The sequence below is a fragment of the Xiphophorus hellerii genome, chromosome 13, assembly GCF_003331165.1.
Source record: "Xiphophorus hellerii strain 12219 chromosome 13, Xiphophorus_hellerii-4.1, whole genome shotgun sequence".
Lineage (NCBI taxonomy): Eukaryota > Metazoa > Chordata > Actinopteri > Cyprinodontiformes > Poeciliidae > Xiphophorus > Xiphophorus hellerii.
In genome coordinates this window covers 22,525,506-22,553,031 of record NC_045684.1, presented here as the reverse complement: position 1 = coordinate 22,553,031, position 27,526 = coordinate 22,525,506, and the positions used below count along the sequence as shown (strand labels likewise).

The 27,526-nt window shown below is 43.0% G+C and overlaps 1 protein-coding gene across 4 annotated transcripts in view; it reads left to right on the top strand.

Moving 5' to 3' along the window:
- Positions 1-27,526, top strand: part of fhod3a (formin homology 2 domain containing 3a) — a 90,709-nt gene that overhangs the window by 55,069 nt on the left and 8,114 nt on the right. For 2 of the 4 annotated variants that reach the window (XM_032581394.1, XM_032581392.1), the window contains exons 8-21: positions 16-110; positions 925-1,068; positions 1,498-1,730; positions 4,050-4,466; positions 5,827-5,883; positions 6,016-6,150; positions 7,129-7,179; positions 10,651-10,868; positions 12,846-13,166; positions 13,281-13,975; positions 21,895-22,035; positions 25,239-25,397; positions 25,474-25,656; positions 27,398-27,517. In XM_032581394.1, coding sequence (XP_032437285.1) covers positions 16-110; positions 925-1,068; positions 1,498-1,730; positions 4,050-4,466; positions 5,827-5,883; positions 6,016-6,150; positions 7,129-7,179; positions 10,651-10,868; positions 12,846-13,166; positions 13,281-13,975; positions 21,895-22,035; positions 25,239-25,397; positions 25,474-25,656; positions 27,398-27,517 — 2,969 coding nt within the window. The remainder of the gene's footprint in view (positions 1-15; positions 111-924; positions 1,069-1,497; positions 1,731-4,049; positions 4,467-5,826; positions 5,884-6,015; positions 6,151-7,128; positions 7,180-10,650; positions 10,869-12,845; positions 13,167-13,280; positions 13,976-21,894; positions 22,036-25,238; positions 25,398-25,473; positions 25,657-27,397; positions 27,518-27,526) is intronic. The other 2 variants (XM_032581393.1, XM_032581396.1) reach the window with 2 other exon arrangements.

Here is a 27,526-nt window from a genome sequence, read left to right as displayed (position 1 = left end):
CCGTGCGAATTTCAGGCTGCAAGTCTTGGTTCAATGCAATGGAGATCTTGCAGGAGAAAGACGGAGTGGACACTGAGCTGCTGGTCTACGCCATGACCCTCATCAACAAGGTGGGTACATAAGAGCTCCTTCAGAGTCCTCCATAACTATTGGCACTGGCTTTGCAAAGAAATCGTTTTTATGATTCATCTTGGGCCTTGTCAAGATCATGAGAGCTCTCAGAGGGCCGTTTGTGCCAGAACGTGTTGATAAAACCCATTAACAAACTGCTAAAATATTAGCAAACCGCTGTGTCTGCATTCGATAAGATTAAATGACTCTAAACATCTCTTCACGCTGATGATTGGGATTTTATTTTTTTGCAGTCAAAATCCCTGATTTAGACATATTTGCCAGACATTTTGCAATATTTTCGCTCATGTGTGATGGTAAAAGTGACTTTTTTATATACTCTCCACATCGACCGCTGACTAAAACTGGACATCATATAAGGTTGAGGCAGCAGTGAGGTAGAAGTGACAAATACCGCCACCTGCAGGTGGGATTTAACATCTTGGAAGCTCAAAGTCTTTGACAATTTTTGTTGAGAACTTGTAGTAAACTCACAATAACGAGTGAAAAAAGTGTGGGATTCTGTTGATTTTGCGTGAATTTTTGCGATCACAGGATCAAAAAAACTGATTGGTTGGTAGTTTAAAGACAAAAAAAACTGCTTTGATTTGATTGATAGAGTAATATTTAAGCACACAAGGATCATCTAGAAGGTTCTACTTAAGCTTCCTGCTGGACCCTAGTTGGCCACATAAGAAGCCTGGCTGGATTTGCCTCTCCAGGCCTTGAATTTGACACACGTGTTCTATAACATTTTCACTACATGACATATAGCGTATATGTTGTGACTTGTGTTTTTGGTGGTTTCTGCAGACACTCGCGGCGCTGCCTGACCAGGACTCCTTCTACGACATGGTGGACAGTCTGGAGGAACAAGGCATGGACACAGTATCCCAGAGACACCTGGGGAGGAAAGGCACTGACCTGGACTTGGTGGAGCAGCTCAACATTTACGAGGTACAAGCGAACTATGCATTGGTAATGTACAATGTGCTGCAGATCAGATGGGCCATGTAGTATATATACTGCCTTAGATGAACCTTGCTTCTCTTGGATCTTCCAGAGAAGAACTTTTTATCACTCAGCAAAAACATCAAATCTTACCAACTATTTTTGGTCTCGTTTCTAGTTAAAATGTCTTAGTACACTAGAAATAAGACAGAACTCATTCAGAAGTAACTTGTAAGATGTGGGGGCTTGGTTTAAGGCAATGAATCGTAATATTGACGAAAAAGTTTTAGTTCCTATATCGTGCTGAAATGATACTTGTAAGTATGTCTTATTCCAAGCATACTAAAGTGTTTGCACTAGAAAGTAGACCAAAAACACTTGGTAAGACTTGGCATTTTTTGCAATTCTCTTATTTTTCCGCCCCCCGTCTTCCAGACGACTCTACGTCACGAAGACGGCGACGACGGCAGCCAGCCGCCGCCCGCGGGATGCCGCGACCGCCGGCGCGTCAGCCTCGGCGGAGCGGAGAAGCGTCGAGGCCTGGAGAGGCGTCGGAGTCGCCGGGCCTCGCTCGGCCGACCCGGGCAGGCCCCCTGCAGCCCTGCGTCCCCACAAAGGGCCGGCTTCCAGCCGTTCAGCGGACACAGGACGGAGGATCTCAGTGAGAGGTGAGAGCGCTCGTCCACAGGACAGTAGATGAGTTATGGAGTTTGCTGAAAGACGACCTTTCAAAGCCAAACGTGTGTGAACCTCGAAGAGGGGATCTGATAGTTTTACCGCTTTTTGCCTCAGAGCTCTGTCAGGTTTCCTTCCGTCCATGTAAGTTCAAACATTCCTGGGAAGCACATCGACTCCTCATGCACAGGATTTAACAGCCACCAGTGTGTCTCCTCCTCCCATCCCACAGTAACAGTGTGGATTTTCCTTTTGTGATGAAACGTCCCTGATGTCTGCTCTCAGCTGTGTTATCCCACCGTCGGAGTCATCTCCGAATCTAATCCAAGCCTTCACTCTGCTAAACCGGTGCAGTGATGTTGCAGTGCTGTGATCATTTCCTACATATTAGGAAATCTGTTTTTAACAAATTCCAGTCTGTTATCTCTCGTCTTAATGTCCTGTTTCATCCTCGCTCAGCCGTGGTCATGTGACCAGAGCAGATTAAGGTCCAAGCCCCAGATATTTTGAAAATGTAAACTCTGCCCATGAGGATTAACACTAATCTAGAAAAAAGAAGGGAAATCCCAATGCTTTTTTGTTTCCTAACGTGTTTGCTTTCATGTTCTTGACTTTGTCCTACGTCTCATTATTATGCGTTCATCGCAAATGTGCTCAAAACTATATATAATACTAAGCTAAATATAATATCCTCATGAATCACGTTGAGGTTTCTGAATTTGACATGACAAAAGATGGGGGGGGATAAATAAATAAATAAATTAACACATGAATATTTTTAAGCAGAAGTCATCTCATTCGTCACACACGGGGGGTCTAAAGTTGTGGACTCGACTGCAACTCGTCTGGCTTCGGTACAAAACAACATTTCAGCGCCCCGATGCTGATCTCCAGTCAGTTTTCCATCTCTCCTTCCAGCATTCCTTTCCTTTCCTTCGTCCCTGCCGTCATAACTTGTCTTCATGCGCATCTTGACCTACTGGAGGCACCGAGCGTCCAATCAGAAACACTCATCCGCCAGTGTCCCCCCGGCGTCATTTTAGAGTTCCTCCTCGTGTTTTCAGTTAGCGCTTTTAACCGTCTTGATCTAATATTTGCCACATCCCTGCTTGTCGTCTCCCAAACTAAATGCCCACAAGGCTCTTAGGTCATCTCTAGTCATTATGTCGGCCTCATCTAACCTTCCTTGTTTATGCGAAGGTGTCCATTTGCATGCTGGTCTCATGTACCCCTTCATCTCTTCCTCAATCTTTCCCCCGAATCTTCCCGTCGTGTGTGCGTTTCCCTCCTCCACCGCCCACCCACGTCCATAGAGAGGAAGAATGTGACATAGAGGAGAAAGAGGAGGAGGAGGAAGAAGAAGAAGAAGAGACTCCTGTGACTGAATCTGATTCGGATGAGAAGGAGGGGGCTAATCAGACCACCTCCAGGTATTTTAGGTCTTGGTGGTGACATGGAAGTCAAATGTAGTGCTGCTTTCATGTGTCTTGGTGTTTTGTGTAGGGAAGCAGTAGTAAATGTGAGCGTGTGTTTCGTCTTAGATACGCAGCTAGTTTGAGCTTGTGACCCAACAAGGTGTCAACGCATTCGTAAGAAGTCTTAAAATGTCTTAAATTCATAAAAGAAAAGTAAGTTGGCGTGAAATATTTTAATCAGAGGAATTACATTTTGTCTTGAGAGAACTATTTAATCTTGTTGTAAGCAGCTTTTTTTGTCAGGCTAGAGTTTAAGTGGTGTGCAGACATCTTCAATGCATTCTGTGACTCAAGGCGGTTGAGGCTACCGCTAACTAGCTGGGAATGTATTCCTGCTAGCTAGCCTTTTTTGCATCTATTTTATAATTAAGTGCAAATTTGTCACCAACTGGCTAGACGACATTCCACTGGCTCACTTCTTTTGCTAACCCATGAGAGGCTAGGTGCATTGGTGCTTTTAACCGTCTTGATCCAATATGACGGTTGAAAACTCATGACAAGTTTTTAGCTTGTCATGAGCTAAAACGTGTTTAGTTTGGCATAAAGCCCTCTGTAAAGCCATATACAGAGAGCCATATGTAGTGTGGGAAACACACAGAGCCGCAAAACAAACCCCAGAAATTTCGTCGTTTTTTGCTGGGCACACAACACGATTCCTCGACCATCCTCTGCGTTTACAGTTTTTTCAGTCTTAAATTCATTCAAAGTGGCATTAAAAGGTCTTAAATTTGACTTGTTGAAACCTGCAGATGCCCCGCCGAAGTGTGTTGTGGTTTTGTTAACAGCCTCTCTCCAGGTATGTTTTCTGAAACCTTCAATCTAATCCTCTGTTCCCAGGGCTTCGTGCCCTACGTCCACCGTCCACAGGACCACCCTTCAGTCCATCACCATCTCCTCCAGAAAGGGAGCCACAAAGGACAATGAGCAGAAGAATCAGGCAGAAATACACCTGGCGTCTACGTCGTCCCCCTGTACCCCGACTCCCCCTTCTCCAGAGTGTGGCAGTAGTCTCAGCCCCCAGTCCCAGCCCTCCCTGCTGGCCACCCTGCTGGCCAGGAAGCGCTCTACAGTCACTGTCCCCGCCACCAAGGAAGTCAGCCCGCCGCTGCGTGGCAGCTCCCACCTGTCCCCTGACCGTGTCCCCTACCTGCCCCACTCGCCCTTCCACCTCTTCTCGTACGACCTGGACGATGAGCCGGCGCCGTCGGCTCAGGCTAAACGCAGCGAGGAGTCGCCCAAAACAACACCTCCCAGGTCAGACGAAGAGCAGAACTTCTTCTTCTTCTCATGGCTGCCAGGAGATGTTTCTTCTTTTTTCTTTTTTTTTTTTTCCATGCATCCACTTTCTGTTTCTTGCTTTTATGTTTTATGGCACCGACTTTGGATTTCTTTCGGCACCACTTTTCTTGCTCACCGACATGTTTCCTTCTCACTTCCTTCTCGTCACGCTTTGCGCCTCGAGTCCATCGCTGCTGTTTCCTTCCTCTCTCCTCTCTTCACGTAGCTGTTCTCAGTCTTCTCCTGCTGGGTCGGTAATCTGCACTTGTTGGGAGCTTTCACAGTTCCAAGCTGTCCCCCTGTTTTTCAGCACACAGTAGTGCATCCACTGATCCCTTCTTATCCTCTCCGTCTTTAAATCTCACTCCCATTCCCCTTAGTTTCTTACCTTTTAGCAATGCTTTATCTCTTCTTTCTGTTTCCATGCTTTGCTTTAGTACTTTCCTTTGTTTGGGGTTTTCACACAACCACTATCATGTAGTTTGTGAGGAATATGGGTCACTCAGTTGACTCTGTTAGTGAGTACATTCATTGTGTTCAACTCTGTTTCTGAAACAATGTGCCTGAATTTGTTTCCATTCTTTTTTTGCTATAAAAAATTATTTTATTCACATCCACTCGCAAATGTATTCACACCCGTTGACATTTTTTCTTCACATTTCGGAAGTTTTCTACCATGTTTTTCCTACAGTTAGCTACTGTTAGTTTCCTCAAACCCAGTAATGAAAAGCACACCATGATGCTGCCACCGCCACATGTTACCCTGGTAACGTGTGAAAGGGTTGTGCTCAGGGTTTCCACCATGCAGAGTTCTGTAAGTCAGGCAGAAACGTCGGTTTTCGTCTCATCTGATCAGGACAGCAACGGAAAGGTTTTCACAAAACAGCTGTATTTTTCAAGACACTACTTTAAAAAAATGATTGATTGGTGTTGCTTTTTTAAATTATTTTTTAGAGTTCTCAGAGTAATGAGTAACCGTAACGACAAAAAAATAAAATAAAATCACACCAAAATGCCTCTGTGAGGTGATAAAATGAAGGAAAGTTCAAGAGCTATGAGCACGGTTTTCTTTAGGCGTTATGTCATCACTTTCATTTGGGCAGCAACGTTTTACATCTAAAGCCAGCAACTGTTTCAGAATCGCACAAACGCTTCAGTAGTGGATAATTAGGGTCACCTTAGTGCTGCACCAGCCGTATTACGTAAGAGGAGGGTCTGCTCAGAGTTCATGCCTCGAGTCTTACGCACTGAGTGTCAGGTGACCGGGCGACTAATGACTTCCATCAGTGTTGCCTTTTTCTTTTTCTTTTTTGACTGTTTTTTTTGTTTCCTTTAGGAATGGAGTCGCGTCGTACACCTCCCTCAGCACCCCGAGTACACCCACAACGTCGAGGTGAGGGGGCGACGTCGACGTTTACTCCCAACGCTTCCTGACAGACAAAAAAAAAAAAGCACACCAATGTGGAGGGAACACGTTTGTAATAAACATATAGAAGTCCTCACGACAGTGCCTGTTTGTTGTTAGGGTGGCGTTAGGGGGGCTGCTGTCGTCGTCCTACCGACAGCACCAGGAGTCTCTGGCGGCTGAGCGAGAGCGCCGCCGTGTGGAGAGGGAGGACAGGCTGCAGAGGATAGAGCGAGAGGAGAGGAACAAGCACAGGTGAGGCAACGTTTGCTTTGTTTTAAAGCGGAGTCTCGGAAAGTTTCCTGGCAGTAAAAAGAAAACAGTGAGAAAGTGGAAGCAGCAGAAACCAAAGACGTAGCGTTTTTATTCAAAGACATGAGGAACGTTACACTTCATCAGCGTGGCTCAGTCTTGATGACAAGGTAAAGTAAACGTGTTCACTTTACCTTAAAAGCCCGGGGGCCAAATCCGGCTCGCCATAATCATTTCTGTGGCCCTCTAGACTCTAGAGAGCCACATAAATATAACTTTCAATATAAAAGTTGTGTTTTTGAATATTTTAGTGATCAAATCAAAGCTGTTTTTCATTTGTGTATTTCCAAAATACATGAAAAAATATGAGCTAATTTCAAGAAGTACTCATCAAAAGCAAAGACAGATATTCGTTAATATTTTAATAGTTAGTGGGTCGTGTTTATCAATATATTCTGTCACAGCTGGCCCTTTAAGGACATCTGTGATCATGATATGGCCCAACATGAAAACGAGTTTGACACCACTGCCTTCAGTGTTTAAAGCAGGATAAGACATTTTTATTTTTGTGTTGAATTCAGAGCAGTTTATTTATACAGCCAGAGGCTGCTATGAATGTCTCATAATCTAATAACTTTATGTTTGTCTGTTTGCTCACGCTTAAAACAGAAAAACTCAATTTTCTTTCACATTTATTTAACCATGTTGGTCTCATTGATGTCAGAGATTTATTTTTGCAATTGTTGTAATAACAAAAGTTAATGCTACAGTAAAGTTATCCGTTGCATACGTGTATAATTGTTCAGATTTACTAAATGTAGGTTTGGTTTTCAAGGTGTGGGTTAAAAGAAAAGAAATCTAACAAACTGGTTTTACCACGACACAGACTGGAATTTACTTTTCGTGGTTTTTCTTTACCACACTGGTGGCATGATGTTTATCTGTATCAATTCTCCGTTTGTGTGTTTGTGTGTGTTCCAGCCGTGACTATGTGGATAAAATGGAAGAGGCCCGGCTCGCGCGGGAGGAGCGGTAAGTTCCCGCTTGTTCTTAGGTTGAATCGACACCCTCAGCACACTTCGCACTGTGAGGCCACAGCCTCACAGTGCGATGTGTGGGTGTGTGTGTGTGTGTGTGGGTGTGTGTGTGTGTGTGTGTGAGTGTGAGTGTGAATGGCGTGAGCTCGCCTGTTTTCTCCATCCTCCTCCCCGTTTGGGAGTTGATTGTTTTAGCTGCGCGTCTCGAGACGACCCGATTCGGAGGTCTTCGCGCTGAATCCTCGCACCGATCCTCTCCTTACACGCAGGAAGAGTTTTCACGACGCCTGTAAATCTGTGTTTGTGTGCAGATGGGAATCACAGGAAAGCGAGGCACTCGGGGGTCATGCCAGTCGTTCTCAGTGTGGCCCTTTTATATTTGCAAGCCAGCTGTTTAAAAGCTACACCCAGAGTTTCTCTGTCGCTCCCCGTTTTAACCGAGAACAGCTCCTGAGAAGATGACTCGCGTCAGCGCGAGGGAGCCGCGGTGTGTTGTATTTACGACGCATTTGGGTGTCGTGCTTATCGGGCTAGCACACATTTTTGTGTCCTCCCCACCTAATGTCCCTGCGGTATCCATTTACTTGACAAACAGCACAGAAACATCTGGTCCAAAAGGAAGAGTTGGAGCTTTAACTCCAGATAACAAAACAGATCGTTTGACAGCCTGCTCTCTCTGTGGGCTGCACTTTGCAACAAGCCATATTTTACGCTGCTGAATGAGTTTTAAGACATTAAATATTTAAACCTGTTAAAAGTTTAAACAGTTACACTAAGCCTACTAATGTTACAAGTGTTAATATCACCCAGCTTAAAGCTCTTCAGACAAACAGGATACTTAAATGTTCTTAATCTTAAAAATCTTTATTTATTTATTTAGAACATGCAAAAAGTCAGAAAAGAAATTTGCACAGCAATTAAATAAAAACAAAACTTAGTCAGATTAGTAGGCAAAACCACAGGGAAATAAATGAAGGGAACAAAGAACCAACAAAGACTAAAGAAAATAAAAGAAAAGAATAATAATAGCAAAGAAATAAAACAGAAAGGAAAGAAGTGAAGAATTTAGCCAAGTGGTGAAAATGAAAGGAATCTGTGAAAGTTGGGAAGCTAACACGGAAGGAAGCAAGGGGAGAGAAAATAAGACTGAAGGAGAAAAAAGACAAAAGGAAGTGTGGAAGAAGGAAGGATGGAAATAAGAAAAGAAGGGGGAGGAGGAAAGAAGAAAGGACGCAATGAATGACGAGGAAAACGAAAAGGAAGGCAGCAAGGGAGACTGAAGTAAAGAAAAGAGAAAAATAAGAAAAAAAGATTAAAACAAGAAGAAAGGATCAAAAGAGGTATGGGTGTGTACAACATGCGAACATTAAAACTGAAAATAATTTCCTGAAATCTTTGTGTTCTGGTTTTTGCTCTCAACCTGTCCTGTAAAACCCTTAAATCCAATTTAATTCTATTCCATGCAGCCCAGAAGCTTTAGATTAATTACATATTATAGATATTCTAATAAGATGCAATAGTGAACGCTTTAAAACATAGATTAAACATTTACAAAGTTTGCATTTAATGCAGTGAATGTGTATAAAAATAAACTGCGTATCCAGGTTTTAGATAAACTACTGAAAACTAACTTATTAGACCACTGGTTAACTGCCACACTACACTTTTGCCTTTTTGTGGGATTAGTGAATATGCAAATGCTCTTCAACTCTCCCTTCTGCAGCTTGTTACTTATTCCCAGGATCATCCAGAACACAGAGAGCGCCCTGCGCCCAACATGTGACCCGGCTGGGGTCACATGTTGGGGGCGGGTGGGTTTAGTCACAGTGGAGTGATGACTTCTCAGCCCGTCACTTGGTGTTTGGTTTTCTGCAACACACACACACACACACAGTTGTGCGGCTCTGACACAAACGAGCGCCAGCGAAAACACACGCTGAGCTAAAAGCTCACCATTTATAAATGCAGAGTTAGTCTGAAAAGCATCGAGAAGTGAAAGAGAACCAGACAGAGAGGAACAAAGTACTGGCAAAGAGTCTGAAACTCATCTGAATTTAAACTAGTGGGGAAAAGCTGCATTATAGTTAACTACATTACATCTCTTGCGAAAGTTTGCATTGTTTCAGCTGCCTAAACTAAGTTTTAAAGGGAAGAAAGGGAGATGGTCACGCTAACCGTTCGTCTTCCACCAATTCTACCATCTAACATTTTCTCCACTAGGTTCTGGCCGACCGTCCAGTCTCAAAGCATGCTAGCTGCTTTCTCAACTGCACAACTCTGCCAGATTAGCATAGATTATGTATTTCACATACATTTGTGTGAAAAGAAAGGTTCGCAGATTATTAACTAGCTTTTTTCATCTCTTAAGTGAGACTCTGCTTGTACTGTAGCTGTCTTACCAATCAGTCTGAAGAAAGTTTGCCGTGCTCTTCGCTTTCAGCTGTTAGATGTTTGAGGGTTTATGTGGGGGGAAAAAAAAGATTAAACCAATGGTTTATGTGGAAAATCTAAAAGAAAAATGTATGCTGGAATGTAGCTTTAAGTAAATTATAGATAAGTTGTCTCATTTGTGATGGTGATTTTGCTTGCTTCTGTGGTCGTTTTGGTTCATCCTTAGTAAACATGAGCAGATTATACAACAGTGTATGCTTTAATTGGTCAAGAACAGTTCTGCAGAAACGTACAATGCTCTGTTTTCAAAGAGGGATTAACTCACAATCAGCTCTCAAAGCGGGAGAGGTGTGTTTTGCAAACTCTCATTCATGCGCTTGCAGGGGTTTTTTGCGTGTGTATACACATACAGTACGTTGAAGCCAACTATACACACTTGGCTCACACTAAACTGCGGTTCACGCCTAATCACATGCAGATAGGGGACCCAACACACACCAGAGCGTTCGTGTCTGGTTTCTTCAGACATCTGAAGTGTCCTGATGCTAATGAAGCCCTAACAGAAGCTGCACACATTCACAGTGCGGTGGGAAAGAGGAGGGGTTAGAGAAAGAAGAAAGACACTGAAAGAGAGAGAGAGAGAGAGCGAGAGAGGGTTGACTCGGTGCCCTAAATTTCCATGAGGGCCAGCAGGTTGAACGGGGAAGTTTAGTGGTCGGAGAAAGGGTGGAAGTGAAGAAGGAGAAGGACAAACACGTGGAAAAGGACATAAGGAAGGGATCTGCAACAGGTCTGGCCTTTCTTTTTTTTTTTCTCTACTCTTTCCCTTTCTTCCAAACCTTTACGGCTGGCAGGAGTGATGCTGAAAGATTAGCAGATGAACCTGAACATGGGGAGGCAGAGGAGTTACTTGTAACGTCGTGTTCAAGTGTCATTGACAGCAGTAGAGGAGACATGAGATCCACTGACTCTCCGTTGCATCGTTTATAATCGATATACCGTCGTTGGTCGAGGTTTTTCAACAAGTGGTTTCGCTTTAGCCAACATCAGCGACTCATCTTTGGCTCTCTTTCAGGTATAAAAACGTAGAACGTCTGGCGGCGGAGGAGTACGAGAGGGACCGCGTCCGGGTGTCGAGGACTCGGCCTGACCTCAGCCTGCCCTTTGAACCCTCGGAGGCCTGGCCCTCGTCATCGCGCAGCAGCACGCCATCATCCTTTGCCTCCCAGGAGGAAGGAGAAGCTGATCTTGAGCCCGAGACGCCGGGCACGGCCTGCACCCCCTCTGAGGCTGGTAGGAGGAGTCGTGTTTTAACAGAATCACCTGGTGACACAGGCTTTGCTAAAATGTCCAATCTTGGGCTCAATAGGACGTAGGCTAGCTACAAGCACAAAGGTTGACCTTGTTTTTTTTTTTTTTAATTAAATCTATGTACTTACCATTCTTTCAATAAGTCCCCACTCGTTGCTGCTGTAAAGAAACCAAACATTTCTTGGACAACTATAAAAAAAAAGACAAATTTGGTGGTTTTGAAAATATTTCTTCTCAAGAAAAAAATGCATAGTGACATTGCAGAAGCTAATGTCACTGTGCTTCTGTGACAGTGACACAGAATTAACCTAAATTTATTAGGTTAATTTAGTAGTAAATTAACCTAATACATTTATTAGGTGAAAGCTGGCATGTCTATTAAACCTGCTAGCCTTACAAACAAGCTAGTCTCAGCTAGGTATACTTGCTTTCCATGAAAAAAAAAAAGGATTCTGAAATTATGGCTTTTATGTTGCTGATAAAACAGTTCAGTTGTATTATACCGATTTGAATCAATCCTTTCTTGTGGGGGATAAATGGTTGAAAGACTTAAATGACACATTTTTGTAGGCATGACAACCTTCTGTGAAGCTGAGTTTATCTGTGGTGAGCAAGTTCATAAATGCTAGATAAGATGTCTAGCTAACGTAGATGTGTGACCCATGTGGACTTTTCTCAAGTCTTGTCTCAAAGTGGACCCACTTGGGATGACTAAATAGCTCGCAGAGGGGTTAACAACGTTGGGCTTCCTCCACAGGCAGAGTCAGTTGTCAGGGTCTCAGATGGGTCATGAAAAAAACGTTAAACATCCATTTTGTGTTACACGTTTTACTCATTGTTGCCTTCCATTCAAGCTAAATAAGCAGTTAGCATGCTAGGGTGAGGTAGCCCTTACACAATCCTATTTGGAGCTAACCCTTTTCGGTCATTTATTATATCTTTGGGCCAAACATGTAAAAAAAAAAAAGATTGGTAGCATCTAACGGCATATTAGACTAAAACTAGCCAACTTTAAGCTAGCTTTGACAGGCTATAGAAGGTAGCACACAATGTATATATTTGTCGTCACAGGGTGACATATTGAGTTGTAGTGTGTGTAGGATATAGGGAGTTAACATGTTGTCATTAAGTAACACCCCAGTGGATCCCCGAACATCATCCTTAATGTTGGCTGATTAGCATCTAAAACTAGCGAATTTTGGCTTGTTTTGACGCGGCGTTGTATTTCTTTGTGTGTGTTAGCAGGTCCTTGAGTCTGAATGAAAACCAGAAGGTCATCTGTTCAACTCCCAAGCATCTGTTTTGCCCCTTAGCAGTAAAACGAAAACTGCTTCACTTTGCCGTTTCAATTAGCATACAACTATGTGCAGTGGAAGAGAAAAAAGAAGGCAGATTGTGGACGCAGTAAGGGAAAGGAGGGGATGCGGGAGGTTCACAGTGACAGGGAGGATATGAGTTCAAGGGTCAAATTGCTTTTTGAAAGAAGCTTTTGACAGAGTGATCCCCAAACATGTCATGCAAGAAAAAAAACAAAAAAACAGCCTTGTTTTGGAGCACAAGCGAAGCCATGGGCCTCAGCACTTTAGCGCACAGAGGCGAGCGTCTGCGGCGTGTTTTTCTAGACCCTGCCTGCATCACTGCGCGGACTGTGCTGCCGATTTACGTGTGTGTACCGTGTACACGGGCGAGATTCGATGTAAACAGGAACTTAATTCCTCATTTCCTGCTCATATCGAGCTCCTCCAACAGCCCGGCTTTGTGCACCGCCCGTATTGTTTACATTACGGCACGGCTGCGTGTTTTTATTTCTCTTGCCGGAAAATGGTTCAATTCCATCCAGGCCAATGTTTTTGCCAGATATAAATAGCACTTCGCTACAAATAACTCTGGTCTTTCAAACTCTTATTCAAGGTGAACGAAATTCTAGTGTGACTAAACAGCTGCGCTCTCTTGTGACAGAAGAAGCCGACGACTCCAGTGCCAGCGTAGAAGCGGAAGAGAAACAGGCAGGAGCCGAAGCAGAGGAAGTGGAAGAGCAGAAGGAAGTGGAGGACGAAGAAGTGCAGGAGGAAGTGGCGACGGACAAGGAGGAGGACGTGAAGGAGCCTGAGCAGGAAGTGGAGAGGCAGAGAGAGGAGGAGGCGGAGGAGGACAGCGGCATCCTTAGTGACAAGGAGCGACAAAATGAGGAGGTAAACGAGAAGGACAACTGCTCGGCCTCCAGCATCTCCTCCGCCAGCAGCACCTTGGAGAGAGAGGAGAGGGTTAGCACGGAGAATGGTGGGTAGCCTCTAAAGGAAAATTATCAAAATTCTCCTTTTTGTGGCTTTAATTTTCGGGAATTTCAAAAATAACTTTGGGATTACCTCTTTACTTTTTTTTTTTAACCCCCAGGCTTTAAGGAGGCAGAAGTGAACGAAAATTGCAACAAGCTCCTCGATAGCAAACTGTTCATGCTGGACATGCTGTACTCCCAGAGCTCAAAGCCCAGTGCCGAGGAGGAGGAAGAGGAGAACGCGGAGAAGGTGAAGGAGAAGGGGGAGGGGGAAGAAGAGGACAGGGAGACCCATCAGGAGACGAGCCTGGAGAGCAGCAACAAGGAGGACAAGTCGGAGCAACGACGGGGTATCCGTCCGATCGCCGAGCGCTTCGGTGACCTGGTCAAAGACCTTGGCTCGTCCCACCCCCACCTGGACGCCCCGGCCAACGAGCCGCCTCCTCCGCCTCCGCCCCCTCCCAAAAAGGAGTCGGACACCATCTGGGACCAGCTCCTGGCCAGCCCCGGAGAGCTGCGCATCAGGGACATCAGCTTCACCGACCTAACGGACGACGATGACAAGGACATTCTGGACGCCGTTCTGATGGGAGGGTGTGGTGACCTCCCGCCTCCGCCACCTCCTCCGCCGTTCATCCCGCGGCTTCCTCCACCGCCCCCCATTCTAGGTTGCTGCCCTCCACCGCCTCCCTTGATCGGCGTCTTGAGGCCTCCGCCGCCTCCGTCCTTTAGCGGTCCAGCCACGGCGCCCCCTCCCTCCGAGCCGCCTCTCTTCAACAAGAAGAAGAAGACAATTAGGCTCTTCTGGAGCGAGGTGAGTCGGGAACAGTTCTAACCTGCTGATACCGATTTTAGCCACTTATGATTTTCCCTTTTGGAGTTTGTATTAACGGCATTCTACAATACATGCTTTTTTTATGTTGGCCTTCCTGCCCTTTCCTTCATGTCTCTCTCTGTCAATTTCCTGTCTGAATTCTGGAAATAAAGGCCACTATTGCCACAAAAACCTAAAATATACAGACCGACGTGAACAGCAAACACGACTCTGTATACGCAGAAGAAACAACTTCTTCCATCTTTTGTCCTTCCTCTGCCTTCATTTCATTACTCCTCACTGATACTCAAACTTCTTTGCTCAGTAACAACTTCCACATTTAGGAATTTTGTCAGCACAACCTTTTGGATCCAGACTAGTCGTCATATTGTCAAAGTGATTTTGTCTGTTCAGCCACCTAATTGGATTGCCTGGCAGATCCAGAAAGCCGCTGTATGACAGTGAAAGTCCCAAAGGAGTTACAATTACATGGAGAAATCTGCATTTCAAATCAGTGAACATGAAAATGGGCTTTACATACATTTAGCAAATACGCATTGGCCTCTGCAATTACTGAAAGAGCAGATTTGACAATGGCTTATATTGACAATATTTTAAGCTCTGGTAGGTTTAAAATAAATTAACCTCTCATGACTGTAGCACAGTTGCACAACATTGAATTGAGTACATTTAATGTCAAATGGATGGTTCTGCAGCAACAAGGTACTGTGATCAATTCCTGGTTGGAGCTCTTCAGTCTGGACCTTGCATAATTTCTATGCATTGGTGGAGCAATGTTTAGTTAACTAGAGGTTGTAAACTACTTTAAACTTTAAGTGGACGTTTATAAAGGTTCCTCTTGTTTGTCATTTGTTGCTCTGTAGTGGATTGGTGAAAATCTTTCTCGATCACATTCAGATTGAGACCTTGCCTATTCTTTATAGACTGTCTAGACTCTTGTGTCATCTCTCATTCTGTCCTCTCTTCAGCTCAGGTGTTCAATAGGAGGAATGTTGACTTTATTTTGAATCACTATCATTCTTTTCTTGCATAGTTCAAAAGATCTTGATTTAAAATGGTGTGTTTCAAAGTGTTCCCAGCAACCTTCCGACCAAAAATGGCATAACAGCACAAGTATTCGTCTCCAAAATATCCAGTATGGCCTTGTTGGGCTGATATGCACAAGTGCCAAATGAATACACCGCTGTTTTGTTTAAACAGCAGTGTATTTATATCCTTTACACAAATTTAGGAAATCAAAACAGACACAGGCAAATAATATTCCTAACTCCAAAGTCAATGGATAAAACACAAGATCAATTTCAGAGTTAAAAACACCAAAATAAACATTATTAAAACTTTCCTATATATATAAAAACTGCAGCAGGTACAATTTCTAAAAAAACAATTGGTCTCTCTAAATTGTCCTAAGTGTGAATGTGTGTGCGCAAGGATAAATGTGTTAGATGATGATGGATGAATATTTGTTAAAAGTGTCTGACAGTAAAATATGAAACAGAGGATCTGTGAAAATTCCTCTGACTCTGCTGCTGTCCAGAAACAACCAATCAGAACCAAAAGACAAACTTTGGTTCTGATTGGTTTCTAATGCGTTGAATGTGTCTCAGCACATTCAACACATTAGACTACTAATGTACTGCAGCCATGCAATTGGCAGAAATACAACCTAACATTATATCATCATTATTTATAGAATGATTTAGAAAACAAAATGCTATACAGATTTGTCAAAACTATTTCGACCCTTATTAGAACTTTGCATTCATTTCCCTTCATTTTAGTTGCTGTGATTTTGCTTAACACAGACATTTTCCCTAACCCTATCTAAAACTTAATTCACATTTTACCTCTAAATGTTACCCCTGACTCAAAGCAATGAGTCCATCATATTAGGACCAGGCTTTGGTCCTAATATGATAGAACCAATATGACACAGGACATATAATGGTGCGTTCACACCAAACACGTTTTGAGAGTCAGGCGCATCTGATTTACATTCAACATCTATGTGGAGGCGCGTTTGGAGCGCCTAGCGGCCATTGGGAGCATTTGACATCAAACGAGTCCATGGCATCCAACACTCCACATAGACTTTGAATGTAAACTGGACTCACCTGACCCTCTATAGGAGTTTGATATTAATGCATCATTAGAATATTCAGTTCCATTGGTAACAATGACATCCGCAGTGATGTCATAACTATGATATCACAAAGGAATCTCTCTCTTGACTGTAGCTCACAGACAGTGTTTTCTCAGACCTGTTCCACAGTTCTATCGCGACAGATCACTCTTTAGAGCACGTTCGAAATTAATCCTTTCAGAGAAGAAATAATTTACCAGAATATAGATATGAAGCAACAACAGAATACTTGTGAACATGAAGCTTTTCCAGCTGAGCTTTCATGGATTGAAATGATGGAGCAAAACATCCAAGTCGACTACGACGAAATCCTTGTTTTTGACGATGACAGCGAGCCGGAAGATGAATCATCGGAGATCCAGGGTGAACCAAGTCCTTCCGGCGACTTTGAGAGCCCAAGATCATTGGAAGTCGAGCAGAAAACAACTCCTTCTGCTGGCTTCGAGATCACCCCCTTAGTGGAAGACGAGGAAGAGTCTAGCCAACACGTCATCAATCTCACAAAGCAGGTAGACGATCTTAAAGAAGAACTGCAGAGTAAGATTTTTGAACTCCGTGAGGAAAGAGACATAAGGATTGCATGTCAGGCTGAAGTGAAATCACAGCAGGAGGAGATTCATAAGCTGCAAAAAATGTTGGAAAGAGAACGTCATCTGCAAGTCAAACGTGAAGGTGAATCAAAGAGCATTCTTCAACAGCTGGATCACTTCAAGAGGGAGGCAGAAAAATATGAATCCCGCAATAAAGGTCTGATTGAAGTAATGATTGAAGGATACAAAGAGAGACTTAAATTTGAGGAACAGATCAAAACTCACACTGAGCAAGCTTCCAAAATCAAAGAACAGGAGGAAAAAGTGAAATCATTGCAGGGTCAGGTTGCAGACCTGAAGATAAAGTTGAAACTTGCTCTGGAAAACAACCATCCGAGAGTCTCCACCCAACCAGAGGTCCCCCTGCAAAAAGAAGACTCCCTGCAAACAGAAGAGACCAAGGAAAGACAGACCTCCAATCCATCAGGGAGGTCCGAGGAAAGATGGACCTCCAATCCATCAGGGAGGTCCGAGGAGAAGCAGACCTCCAATCAACCGGGGAGGTTCGAGGAGAAGCAGACCTCCTATCAACTGGGGAGGTCCGAGGAAAGACGGACCTCCAATCCATCAGGGAGGTCGGAGGAAAGATGGACCTCCAATCAACCAGGGAGGTCCGAGGAGAAGCAGACCTCCAATCAACCGGGGAGGTCCGAGGAAAGATGGACCTCCAATCAAACGGGGAGGTCCGAGGTAAGATGGACCTCCAATCAAACGGGGAGGTCCGAGGAAAGATGGACCTCCAATCAAACGGGGAGGTCCGAGGAAAGATGGACCTCCAATCAACCAGGGAGGTCAGAGGAAAGACGGACCTCCAATCAACCAGGGAGGTCCGAGGAGAAGCAGACCTCCAATCAACTGGGGAGGTCCGAGGAGAAGCAGACCTCCAATCAACTGGGGAGGTCCGAGGAAAGATGGACCTCCAATCCATCAGGGAGGTCCGAGGAAAGATGGACCTCCAATCAACCAGGGAGGTCCGAGGAGAAGCAGACCTCCAATCAACCGGGGAGGTCCGAGGAAAGATGGACCTCCAATCAAACGGGGAGGTCCGAGGAAAGATGGACCTCCAATCAAACGGGGAGGTCCGAGGAAAAATGGACCTCCAATCAAACGGGGAGGTCCGAGGAAAGACGGACCTCCAATCAACCAGGGAGGTCCGAGGAAAGATGGACCTCCAATACAACAGGGAGGTCTGAGGAAAGATGGACCTCCAATCCAACAGGGAGGTCTGAGGAAAGATGGACCTCCAATCCAACAGGGAGGTCCGAGGAAAGATGGACCTCCAATCAATCAGGGAGGTCCGAGGAAACATGGACCTCCAATCCAACAGGGACATCCGAGGAAAGATGGACCTCCAATCAAACATCGAGGTCCATGCGACCAACCTCCACTGGTTGCATGGAGGGGCTTCGTGTTGGCGTTGGCCTGAAGGCCAGTCTAAGCCCAGCTCGGCCTTTACGCCGACCCACACCCAGGTGGTACTAACCTGGATAACAATCCAAACCCAGGTTTTGCCAACACTGGGCATTATGAAAATTCAATGTTTTACACAGAAATTTAGGAAATCAAAACAGACACAGGCAAATAATAATCCTAACTCCAAAGTCAATGGAGAAAACACAAGGTCAATTTCAGAGTTAAAAACACCAAAATAACCATTATTAAAACTTTCCTATCTATAAAAACTGCAGCTGGTAGAATTTCTAAAAAATTAATTGGTCTCTTTAAATTGTCCTAAGGCAGCGCTTCTCAATTCCAGTCCTCAGGCCCCCCTGCTCTGCATGTTTTAGATGTGCCTCTATACCAGAACAGCTGATTCAAATGATTGCGTGACCATCAAGTACTGCAGAAGCCTGTTAATCACCCATTATTCAATCCAGGCGTGTGGCAGAAGGGAAACACCTAAAACATGCAGGCAGGGAGGGCGTGAGGACTGGAATTGAGAAACACTGTCCTAAGGTGTGAATGTGTGTGCGCAAGGATAAATGTGTTCGTCTCCAAAATATCCAGTATGGCCTTGTTGGGCTGATATGCACAAGTGCCAAATGAATACACCGCTGTTTTGTTTAAACAGCAGTGTATTTATATCCTTTACACAAATTTAGGAAATCAAAACAGACACAGGCAAATAATATTCCTAACTCCAAAGCCAATGGATAAAACACAAGATCAATTTCAGAGTTAAAAACACCAAAATAAACATTATTAAAACTTTCCTATATATATAAAAACTGCAGCAGGTACAATTTCTAAAAAAAACAATTGGTCTCTCTAAATTGTCCTAAGTGTGAATGTGTGTGCGCAAGGATAAGTGTGTTAGATGAATATTTGTTAAAAGTGTCTGACAGTAAAATATGAAACTGAGAATCTGAAAATTCCTCTGACTCTGCTGCTGTCCACAAACAACCAATCAGAACCAAAAGACAAACTTTTGGTTCTGATTGGTTTCTAATGCGTTGAATGTGTCTCAGCATATTCAACACATTAGACTACTAATGTACTGCAGCTATGCAATTGGCAGAAATACAACCTAACATTATATCATCATTATTTATAGAATGATTTAGAAAACAAAATGCTATACAGATTTATCAAAACTATTTCGACCCATATTAGAACTTTGCATTCATTTCCCTTCATTTTAGTTGCTGTGATTTTGCTTAACACAGACATTTTCCCTAATCCTAACCCTATCTAAAACTTAATTCACATTTTACCTCTAAATGTTACCCCTGACTCAAAGCAATGAGTCCATCATATTAGGACCAGGCTTTGGTCCTAATATGATGGAACTAATATGACACAGGACATATAATGGTGCGTTCACACCAAACACGTTTTGAGAGTCAGGCGCATCTGATTTACATTCAACGTCTATGTGGAGGCGCGTTGAGGGCCGATGTGGCCGTTTGACGCGTCAAGAGAGTCCATGGCGTCCAACACTCCACATAGACTTTGAATGTAAACCAGACTCGCCTGACGCTCAAAACGTGTTTGATGTGAATGAACTATTAGAATGTTCAGTTCCATTGGTAACAATGACATCAGCAGTGATGACATCACTCTTTGATGCATCAAAAGAATCTATTTGCTAGAGAAGTCTACCAGCGACACACCTTGTTTTTGTATTAAAAAAAATTTAGATGTAAAAAAAATTCGGAGGTGAACAAGCAGGCATCATAATTTGGAAATGGTGTTTGAAGCCAACAGGCAGGTTTAAGGACGGAGCAATTGGTGCGCACCCCGTCGTGCCCAGTACAACGCTTCAACTACAAACTATAAACCTAGCTTAATTCCTCTTTACAGTCATTGTTACTGGTGCATAAAAAAACTTTATTTACAATAAGGAAACAATGTTTAGCCTGGTGGGGGGCAAGTAAAGCATGGTGGCCCGCCAGGGTTATAGTACACTGAGTACACTGCATTGGCTATGCGCCCTTATAGTTGCCAATTTATTCATAGAAACAATCAAATTAATTTGATTATAAATTAATTTATAATTATGCACCTTTATTTATTATACCAGAATACTCAGCAAACCTTGGTTGTTGTGGCTGTTTCCCCCAAATTTACTCTTGGTTGGTATTTTTAAAGTGTTTAATGATCTTTACAGAATCTTGGTGACCCTCATAACACCAATCCTTGCTACAGTTCCCGATGTTTAAAACGTTTCAGCTTTTCTGACTGTTTGTCGGGCGAGTTTAGGCAAATATCTTTCATAAGTTATTTATTGACTTATGAAGAGCATTTGCTTTACTTGAAGGTTGTATTTTCTTGTTTTTCTCATTTTGAAAAGTGGATGAGGGACATTGTACTGAGGGTCATAGCTATATTTCAGGAAATAACTAAATGATTAATTACAAGAACGGTTGCATTGATTTATTTTACCATTAGGGATGCCAATATCCGAGACATTTTTGTAGACGTGATTCCTTTTTAATTTTTACTGTGAGCTAATACAGCTGTGATAAAGATGAATTTTATGCCTTTTTGCACATCTTTACCAGCCGTCGCTGTTATTGTGAGGAACGCTATATTCAAAGAAACATCAGGTTGTGTAGAAGTCCAATATGTTTCCTCCACTCTGCATTTCATTTGCTTTATCTGCTGAAAGCTCCATTGACAAACTGCTCTGAATGTGCAATTTCATGCTGCAGTTTACCAGGTAGCTGCAGGTGTTAAATCAGAGAGGGTTTCAAATCCTTTCCATTAATATTCAACTTATACCCTTTATGTTCTGATTTCTTTCATCATTCTACGTCTTCACCTTGCAGCAAGAACAGCATGACTCAGAATGAAGAACCTCCTGTGGCTGAAAAGCTTGTTTGACCCAACTCTTGAGAAAAGCCATTTAGCTGTGGAATTAACAGTTTTCTTCTTTAAAAGGCTAAACTGAGCTTTGCTCTGCTATGTTATGGACATTAATTTGGCTTAGAAGCTCAGTGTGAGTGATGTAAGTCAACTTTCTATGGCTATCTCTAGGGTGTCAATTGTTTGAAAAATTGATTTGTTTTGAGAGGCATTAGTATTCAGCCTAAAGACACACTCAGCTACACAATTTTTGAAAAAAAGAAAAGGAATCCTGAAGGAAAACGTGTAGCCAGGTGTTACAACATGAATTCTGTGCAGATTTTTGAAAATGTATTAGTATTTTAAGACACAGCATGTTTGCTGCGAGGGTCATTCATCTATGTGAGAAACATTAAGGATTTCAGTGCATGTAGACGGATGTAGGGAAGTCCAATTAACTTTGTTGACTTTTTGCTTTGATTGGGATTCCAATTGGATTATAAAACTATTTAAGGGAAAAACCCAGAGCTGAGAAATTAGGACAAGACACTGACATATCTCATGCATGGATAAAACAGCCAGATCACTAAGCTAGCAATTGGTGTTGTTTGTAAGCATAAAGTTAATCCAGTACGAAAATGCTCTCTGACAATGTATATAGCTAATGTGTCCTACCAACCTCAATAGAGTAAGAAGTCACATTACAGAAAAACCCCCATTGATATGCCCTTCAAGAACCTTTACATTTTTCAATGATATGAAAAATTTATTTGTCTTTTAATCCTCAGGCAATGACTCTTTCTCTATGTTCCAGCTCTGCTTTTTTTCTTTTTTTTTTGAAAACAATCCGAGTCAATCTGTTGACTATTTGTCCTCAGGTGCGTCCAACAGACTGTCAGTACCAGGACCACAAGTGGAGTGGAGACTCCTTCTGGTCCAAAGTGGAACCTGTAAAGTTGGATACAGCCAAACTGGAACACCTGTTTGAGACCAAATCGAAGGAAATACCAGTGACAAAGGTAAAGAGACCAAATCTTGAGTTAGGGCAGTGGTTCCCAAAGTGTGGGGCGCGCCCCCTGCAGGGGGCTTATTGCCATTGCATGGGGGGGTGCGGAAAGCGGTATGGATGAATGAAAGAAAAAAAAAAACTATAAAGATGGTTTGTAGTGTGTTTTGTTGCAACCTGAAGTGTGAAATAAACTTCAATGGAGTTTGAAAACAAAATATGTGTATAGGTTTATGTCTGGTTGAACGATGTGTGTGCCCAGTTGATTTCTTTTTCTTTTTTGGGGAGGATTTTATTGTAATCCAAAGGGGAGCCCAGAAGATCTTTGGGAACCACTGAGTTAGGGATATTCAAGATTTTGAGTGTCCCTTCCCTCCCTGTCAAGCTTTGTGCTGTTAGCTAAAGTCTTACTTCCTGTTTAAAAGTAGAGACCAGGGGAAGCACCATGTACGCTGATGCTATTGGTCCTTGATGTTTATGGTTTGAGCTTGGTCAGACCATTCCCATAGTATGTTGTCAACCAAGTCTGCAGAATCCTGTTACTTTCTCCTTAGAGTAATTCAGTGATGGTGAAGCAGAGAAAAATAGAAGAAATGCAGAATAGCTTTTGAAAGTCATCGTTAAAATCCAAACTACATTTTTGAGATGCCACCTCCACTTTATGTTGAAAGAACCACATCACAGCACCAACCCAACTTTAGCTATCCCTGTTTAAGAGGAATGATGTTCAATTGTCCATTCATGATATTTTTGTTTTTAAATTTCCCGATTTTTTAAAATGTATTTTGAGTTTATTTTTAGATATTTGTTTTTATCCAGATCCTAGCAAGGGTATTTTCTAAGTTCTCCCTCTGATTTCTCGAATGCTTCACCTTCTAGGGTTAAATGAGGTTGTGAGTTTTTGATCCCGATCAAACAGGGGAGGTTTGATCCCTTTGTAATTTTCATAAAGCCTTTAAATAAGAGCCGTGTGGGGTTCAAAGGAAGAGAGCAGAGGCCGGGACTCTCACTCTTTGAACGCTTGAGCCCTCGCTTCAGAACCGGCAATTTCTGCGAAGCCGAAGCCCGATCATCGGTGGCTCTGCATGGTTCAGATGTGACAGGAGGCGTGACGGCGGTTAGCGGCGGTTAGCGGCGGTTAGCACTTCTACTGGACGACTTTGTTCACTTCACTTCACTTGCACTCCAACACAGTGTGTGTAAAAGGATAACAGGTAAATGATCAAAGAAATGTTGCTAATCCCTAAAATAAAGGTATTTCCACTCATTGAGCACGTTGCAGGTCATAAGTTTACATACACTCATCTTCATAATCATGACTGCCATTTTAATTTGAGGCTTTCAATGCTGCATTTAAACTGTTTTTTTTTTTTTTTTTTTTTTTTTTGAGGAATTAAAAAGATCCAACAAACAACAATTATGTGCAAAATTATTTAGATTTTTGTAGATTTTCTCTAATCTGAACAAGGTTTAAATTATATAGATATATGAAGTATGTGCATCCCCACTAATGTGTGTACATGTGTAAAGCCTACACATAGTCCTGATATAATTCTGGCTGGAAATGGTAGACTTAATTTAAATTAAATTAGTTCATTTAAATTAAATTAGTTTTCTGCCAAAACAAGAAATGGTTTGTAGTATAAACATAAAAAAGCTACTTCTATCATTTTTTGTGTGTTTTTCTTTTATTATACAAGTAACACTAAATATACAAGCATATATTTTCGGTACCTTCTTTTGTTCTGTCTTTCTTTCCCATAAAGTTGGAGTTTTCTTTGGTTTAAGAAAATGGTTTTATGGTCTTCTCATAAAAGGTTTAAAATGCTTTTTGTTCCAGAACCTAGAATTGGATAAACCATTTAGCTCTTTAATTAAACAGTAAAACGTAAATAATTGAAGCAGTTGGTGTTCATAAAACTTGAGCCACTTTCTTTTTCCAGGGGTCACTTAGAGTTTACAGCTCCAGACGTTTCTTTGAATTGACTCTTTAGAAATGTCAAATTGCTGACCTCTGGTTTAGCCTGACTTTCACCTCTGATGCGGTGAAGCTGCTCAGGAGGTGCAGGAGCATCTTGAGAAGATTTAAGTCGCCGTGAAGCGGAGAGGAAACTCTTGGGCCACCGTTGCGTCTGTCCACAGTGGTGTTTCACACACATGCGCCAAGAGCCTGATGACCAAGATTGATGTGGCTTCAAGGTCAAATGAAACGAGCAGCTGCCCGTTTCACATGGACAAGTCAAAAACCTTCTGGAAAATAAAACAGAACAGCTTTTCCACAAAGACAAAATTGCATCGGTCGAGGTCAGGTTTTCACCCCAAAGAACATCATACCAGTGCGAAGGCATAGTGATGGATGAGGGATTGTTTTTCCCTTAAGTGATATTGGTGAAACAGGACTCAATATTGATTTTTCTTTCATGGTTGTTCCTAGAAAGCTGGATCTGTTGAGGAAAATTCACCAGTATATATATATATGAACAAATTTGACCAGTTTCAGTTGGAAGAGTGGTCAAACATCCATCCAGAGTTACACCAGGAACTTGTTAATCACCACTAAAAGCATGTAGGGTTTTTTTTTTTTTTTTTTTACATGTAATCAGATTGAGCTTCTATGTATTTTACGCATTTTCACTTCATGTGGATGAGAGAAAATCCGAAATAAAAGCGGACTTTAGATCCAAGTTCTTGTTTTTATCGTTATCTGAAGTTTGTTGCATCATGATACCACCCTGAAAAAAGAATGCATTAAAGATATAGTTAAAAGCACTCATGCTCGTGATGAGTGTAAGTAGATTTCCTACCAACATGTTAATTACTGTACCATAAAACACTGTAAAGTAGAGCTGCAAGTGTAAGTGAACTGGTGTCTCTTCCGTAGAGGCTATGAGGTCTTGGCAGCTACTCTGTTACACTTTTATAAGGTAATATTGTATGACTTCATCCCTTTAAGAGCTTCAAATCACCTCCAGCTCTGGTAAAGGTCATATATGGTCTTGCAGCGGCGTGAAACGGTGCCTATAAATTGATGGAAACACTCTCGTAAACCTAAACGCGCGTGGTATTTCCTGCTTCCAGTATCCATATAGCCCCCACAGCTGCAGTCGAGTGAAAAGTTGTCGAATCCTTACGGGCCTGTAAAGTGGACCACAGTGAAAGAGGAAACAGGAACAGATGGGGAGCCTGACCCTTTTCTCGATCTTCCCTTTGTCTAAGAAAACGGCGGCGGACGGCAAGCGCCAGGAGATCATCGTCTTGGATTCGAAGAGGAGCAACGCCATCAACATCGGCCTGACGGTCCTGCCTCCGCCGCGCACCATCAAGACGGCCATCTTGAACTTTGACGAGTACGCGCTCAACAAGGAAGGCATAGAGGTGAGAGCCTTGGGTGATTTTCCAAAAAAAAGAAGATGCCCGCGTTCCACTAATGTATCGCTGTCCCGTCCCACAGAAACTTCTGACGATGATCCCGACTGAGGAGGAGAAGCAGAAGATCCAGGAAGCCCAGCTGGCCAATCCGGATGTCCCGCTGGGCTCAGCGGAGCAGTTCCTCCTCACGCTGTCCTCCATCAGCGAGCTCTCCGCCAGACTCCAGCTCTGGGCCTTCAAGATGGACTACGAAGCAACGGAGAAGGTCAGTTTGAACTTGAGGTTCTTCAGTTTTGCTCATTTCGGTGACGTTTACTTTGTATGTAAGTGCGCATCGAAATTGATGTGCACTGCAAAAACACGCTAACTCTTTCCAAGCAATTTTGGTCTAGTTTCTAGTTTTGGTATCTCAAGTGAATAAGAAAAAACAGACTTACAAGTAACTTTTCAGCAAGATAAAGGAGCTTGTTTTAAATAAATAATTCCTTAATACTGATGGAAAAAGTACTTTCTTGGCAAAATATTTCACTTATAATATGGGAGAAATGTCGAGAACTTTTTCAACAGTATTAAGGAATTATTGACTTAAAATAAGCTACTATATCTTGCTTAAAAGTTACTTGTAAGTTAGTCTTCTCTTGTGTCCAGTGTACTAAGATATTTGCCCTACAAACTAAACCAAAATGACTTGGTAAGACTTTGTATCTTTGCAGTGAAAATGAATATGTGTCTTTGCAAACAAGCAATAATTTGTTTGATCACGTCTATCTTGCACTTGATCGCTAAATTCAAGCAGGAAATCTCACTTTCCTGCTCAAGTATGGAACCCCAAGAAGGCCAAAAAAGGCTCGAAATGTCATGATGCGATTGCAGCTTCCTGGAGGGACTGCAAGTATACCACAAACATAATGTATTTTGTAAGGATTTAATGAGAAAGACCAATTTTTTACACTTGTTACACCAAACACAGAGAAGTAGGGTTCAGTTTTTACGCTCCTCTCATCGGGAACAAACTTCCAGGAAACTGAAAAAACAACAACAAGAACAAAAAAACAGCCAAAAAACTCAGCTAAAACCCTACCTCATCATAGCTGTCGTTGATTAGAAGTAAGTGGAGCATTAATCAACATTTTTGATGTGTACTAGCTAGTAATGTAATGTGGATTGCTTGCTTCTTAATGTGTGGCTGTATGATGTTTTTAGGATGTGAAGCACTTTGAGCCGCCTTGTTGCTGAAATGTGCCATACAAATAAACTCAACTTGACTTTACGTGCTTCTGAATTGCAATGAGGAGGACTACCGGGTGTCAGAATTTGTTGCACCAGGCACAAGTGCCATCCGGTCCAGGTGTGCTTTTTTTGTTCATTGGAAACAAATCGCCAACTCCTCTAGCTGCGGAGGTTTGTGGGAAGGTGCGCAGCATGTGTGCCGGCATGTTTGTGCAGGCAGGAAGAAACAACATCCTGCAGAACATCAAAATAGTTACATCACAACAAGATATGCGCGTTTTATTAGCAGCACCCCTGCCTTCGTCGTCATGCGCGCGGTGATTACTCCGGCAAGGAATGCGTCCGCGAGGAGAAGTTCAAAGCCGGAGAGCCATGAGAAAGAGACACGCGTAAAGTTTACAGGTTTTCGCCGCCTTTCATCTCGATGCGCCCGAGACGCAACCGCGGCTTCTCACGGAGCGGCGCTCACGGCTCGACCCTTCTGGTACGGGGGGGGACTGTCCGCCGCTGAAATGCTCAGCATGCCATGCAGGGAAAACAAACGCGCGCACTGGAGAAGCTATTGCTCGCTGCTTAGAAAAACTCCGGGTTCAAGCAACCTGGAGTATATTTTATGGCAAAGGACCAACCTTTAAACAACCTCTGATGAACCTTAAGCGAGAGCAGATGATTTGTAGCGGGAGGCGAGGTGCACCTGTCTTGCCGCAGACTCGTAAAGCACATGTTTTCCGAGAGTTCTGTTTGGGTCCGCTAATGATGTACTGCTCTCCTGACAGGAAGTGGCCGAGCCACTGCAGGACCTGAAGGAGGGGATGGAGCAGCTGGTGAAGAACAAAACCCTCAGATGCATCCTCTCTACGCTGCTGTCCATTGGAAATTTCCTCAACGGCGTCAGCGTGAGTCAT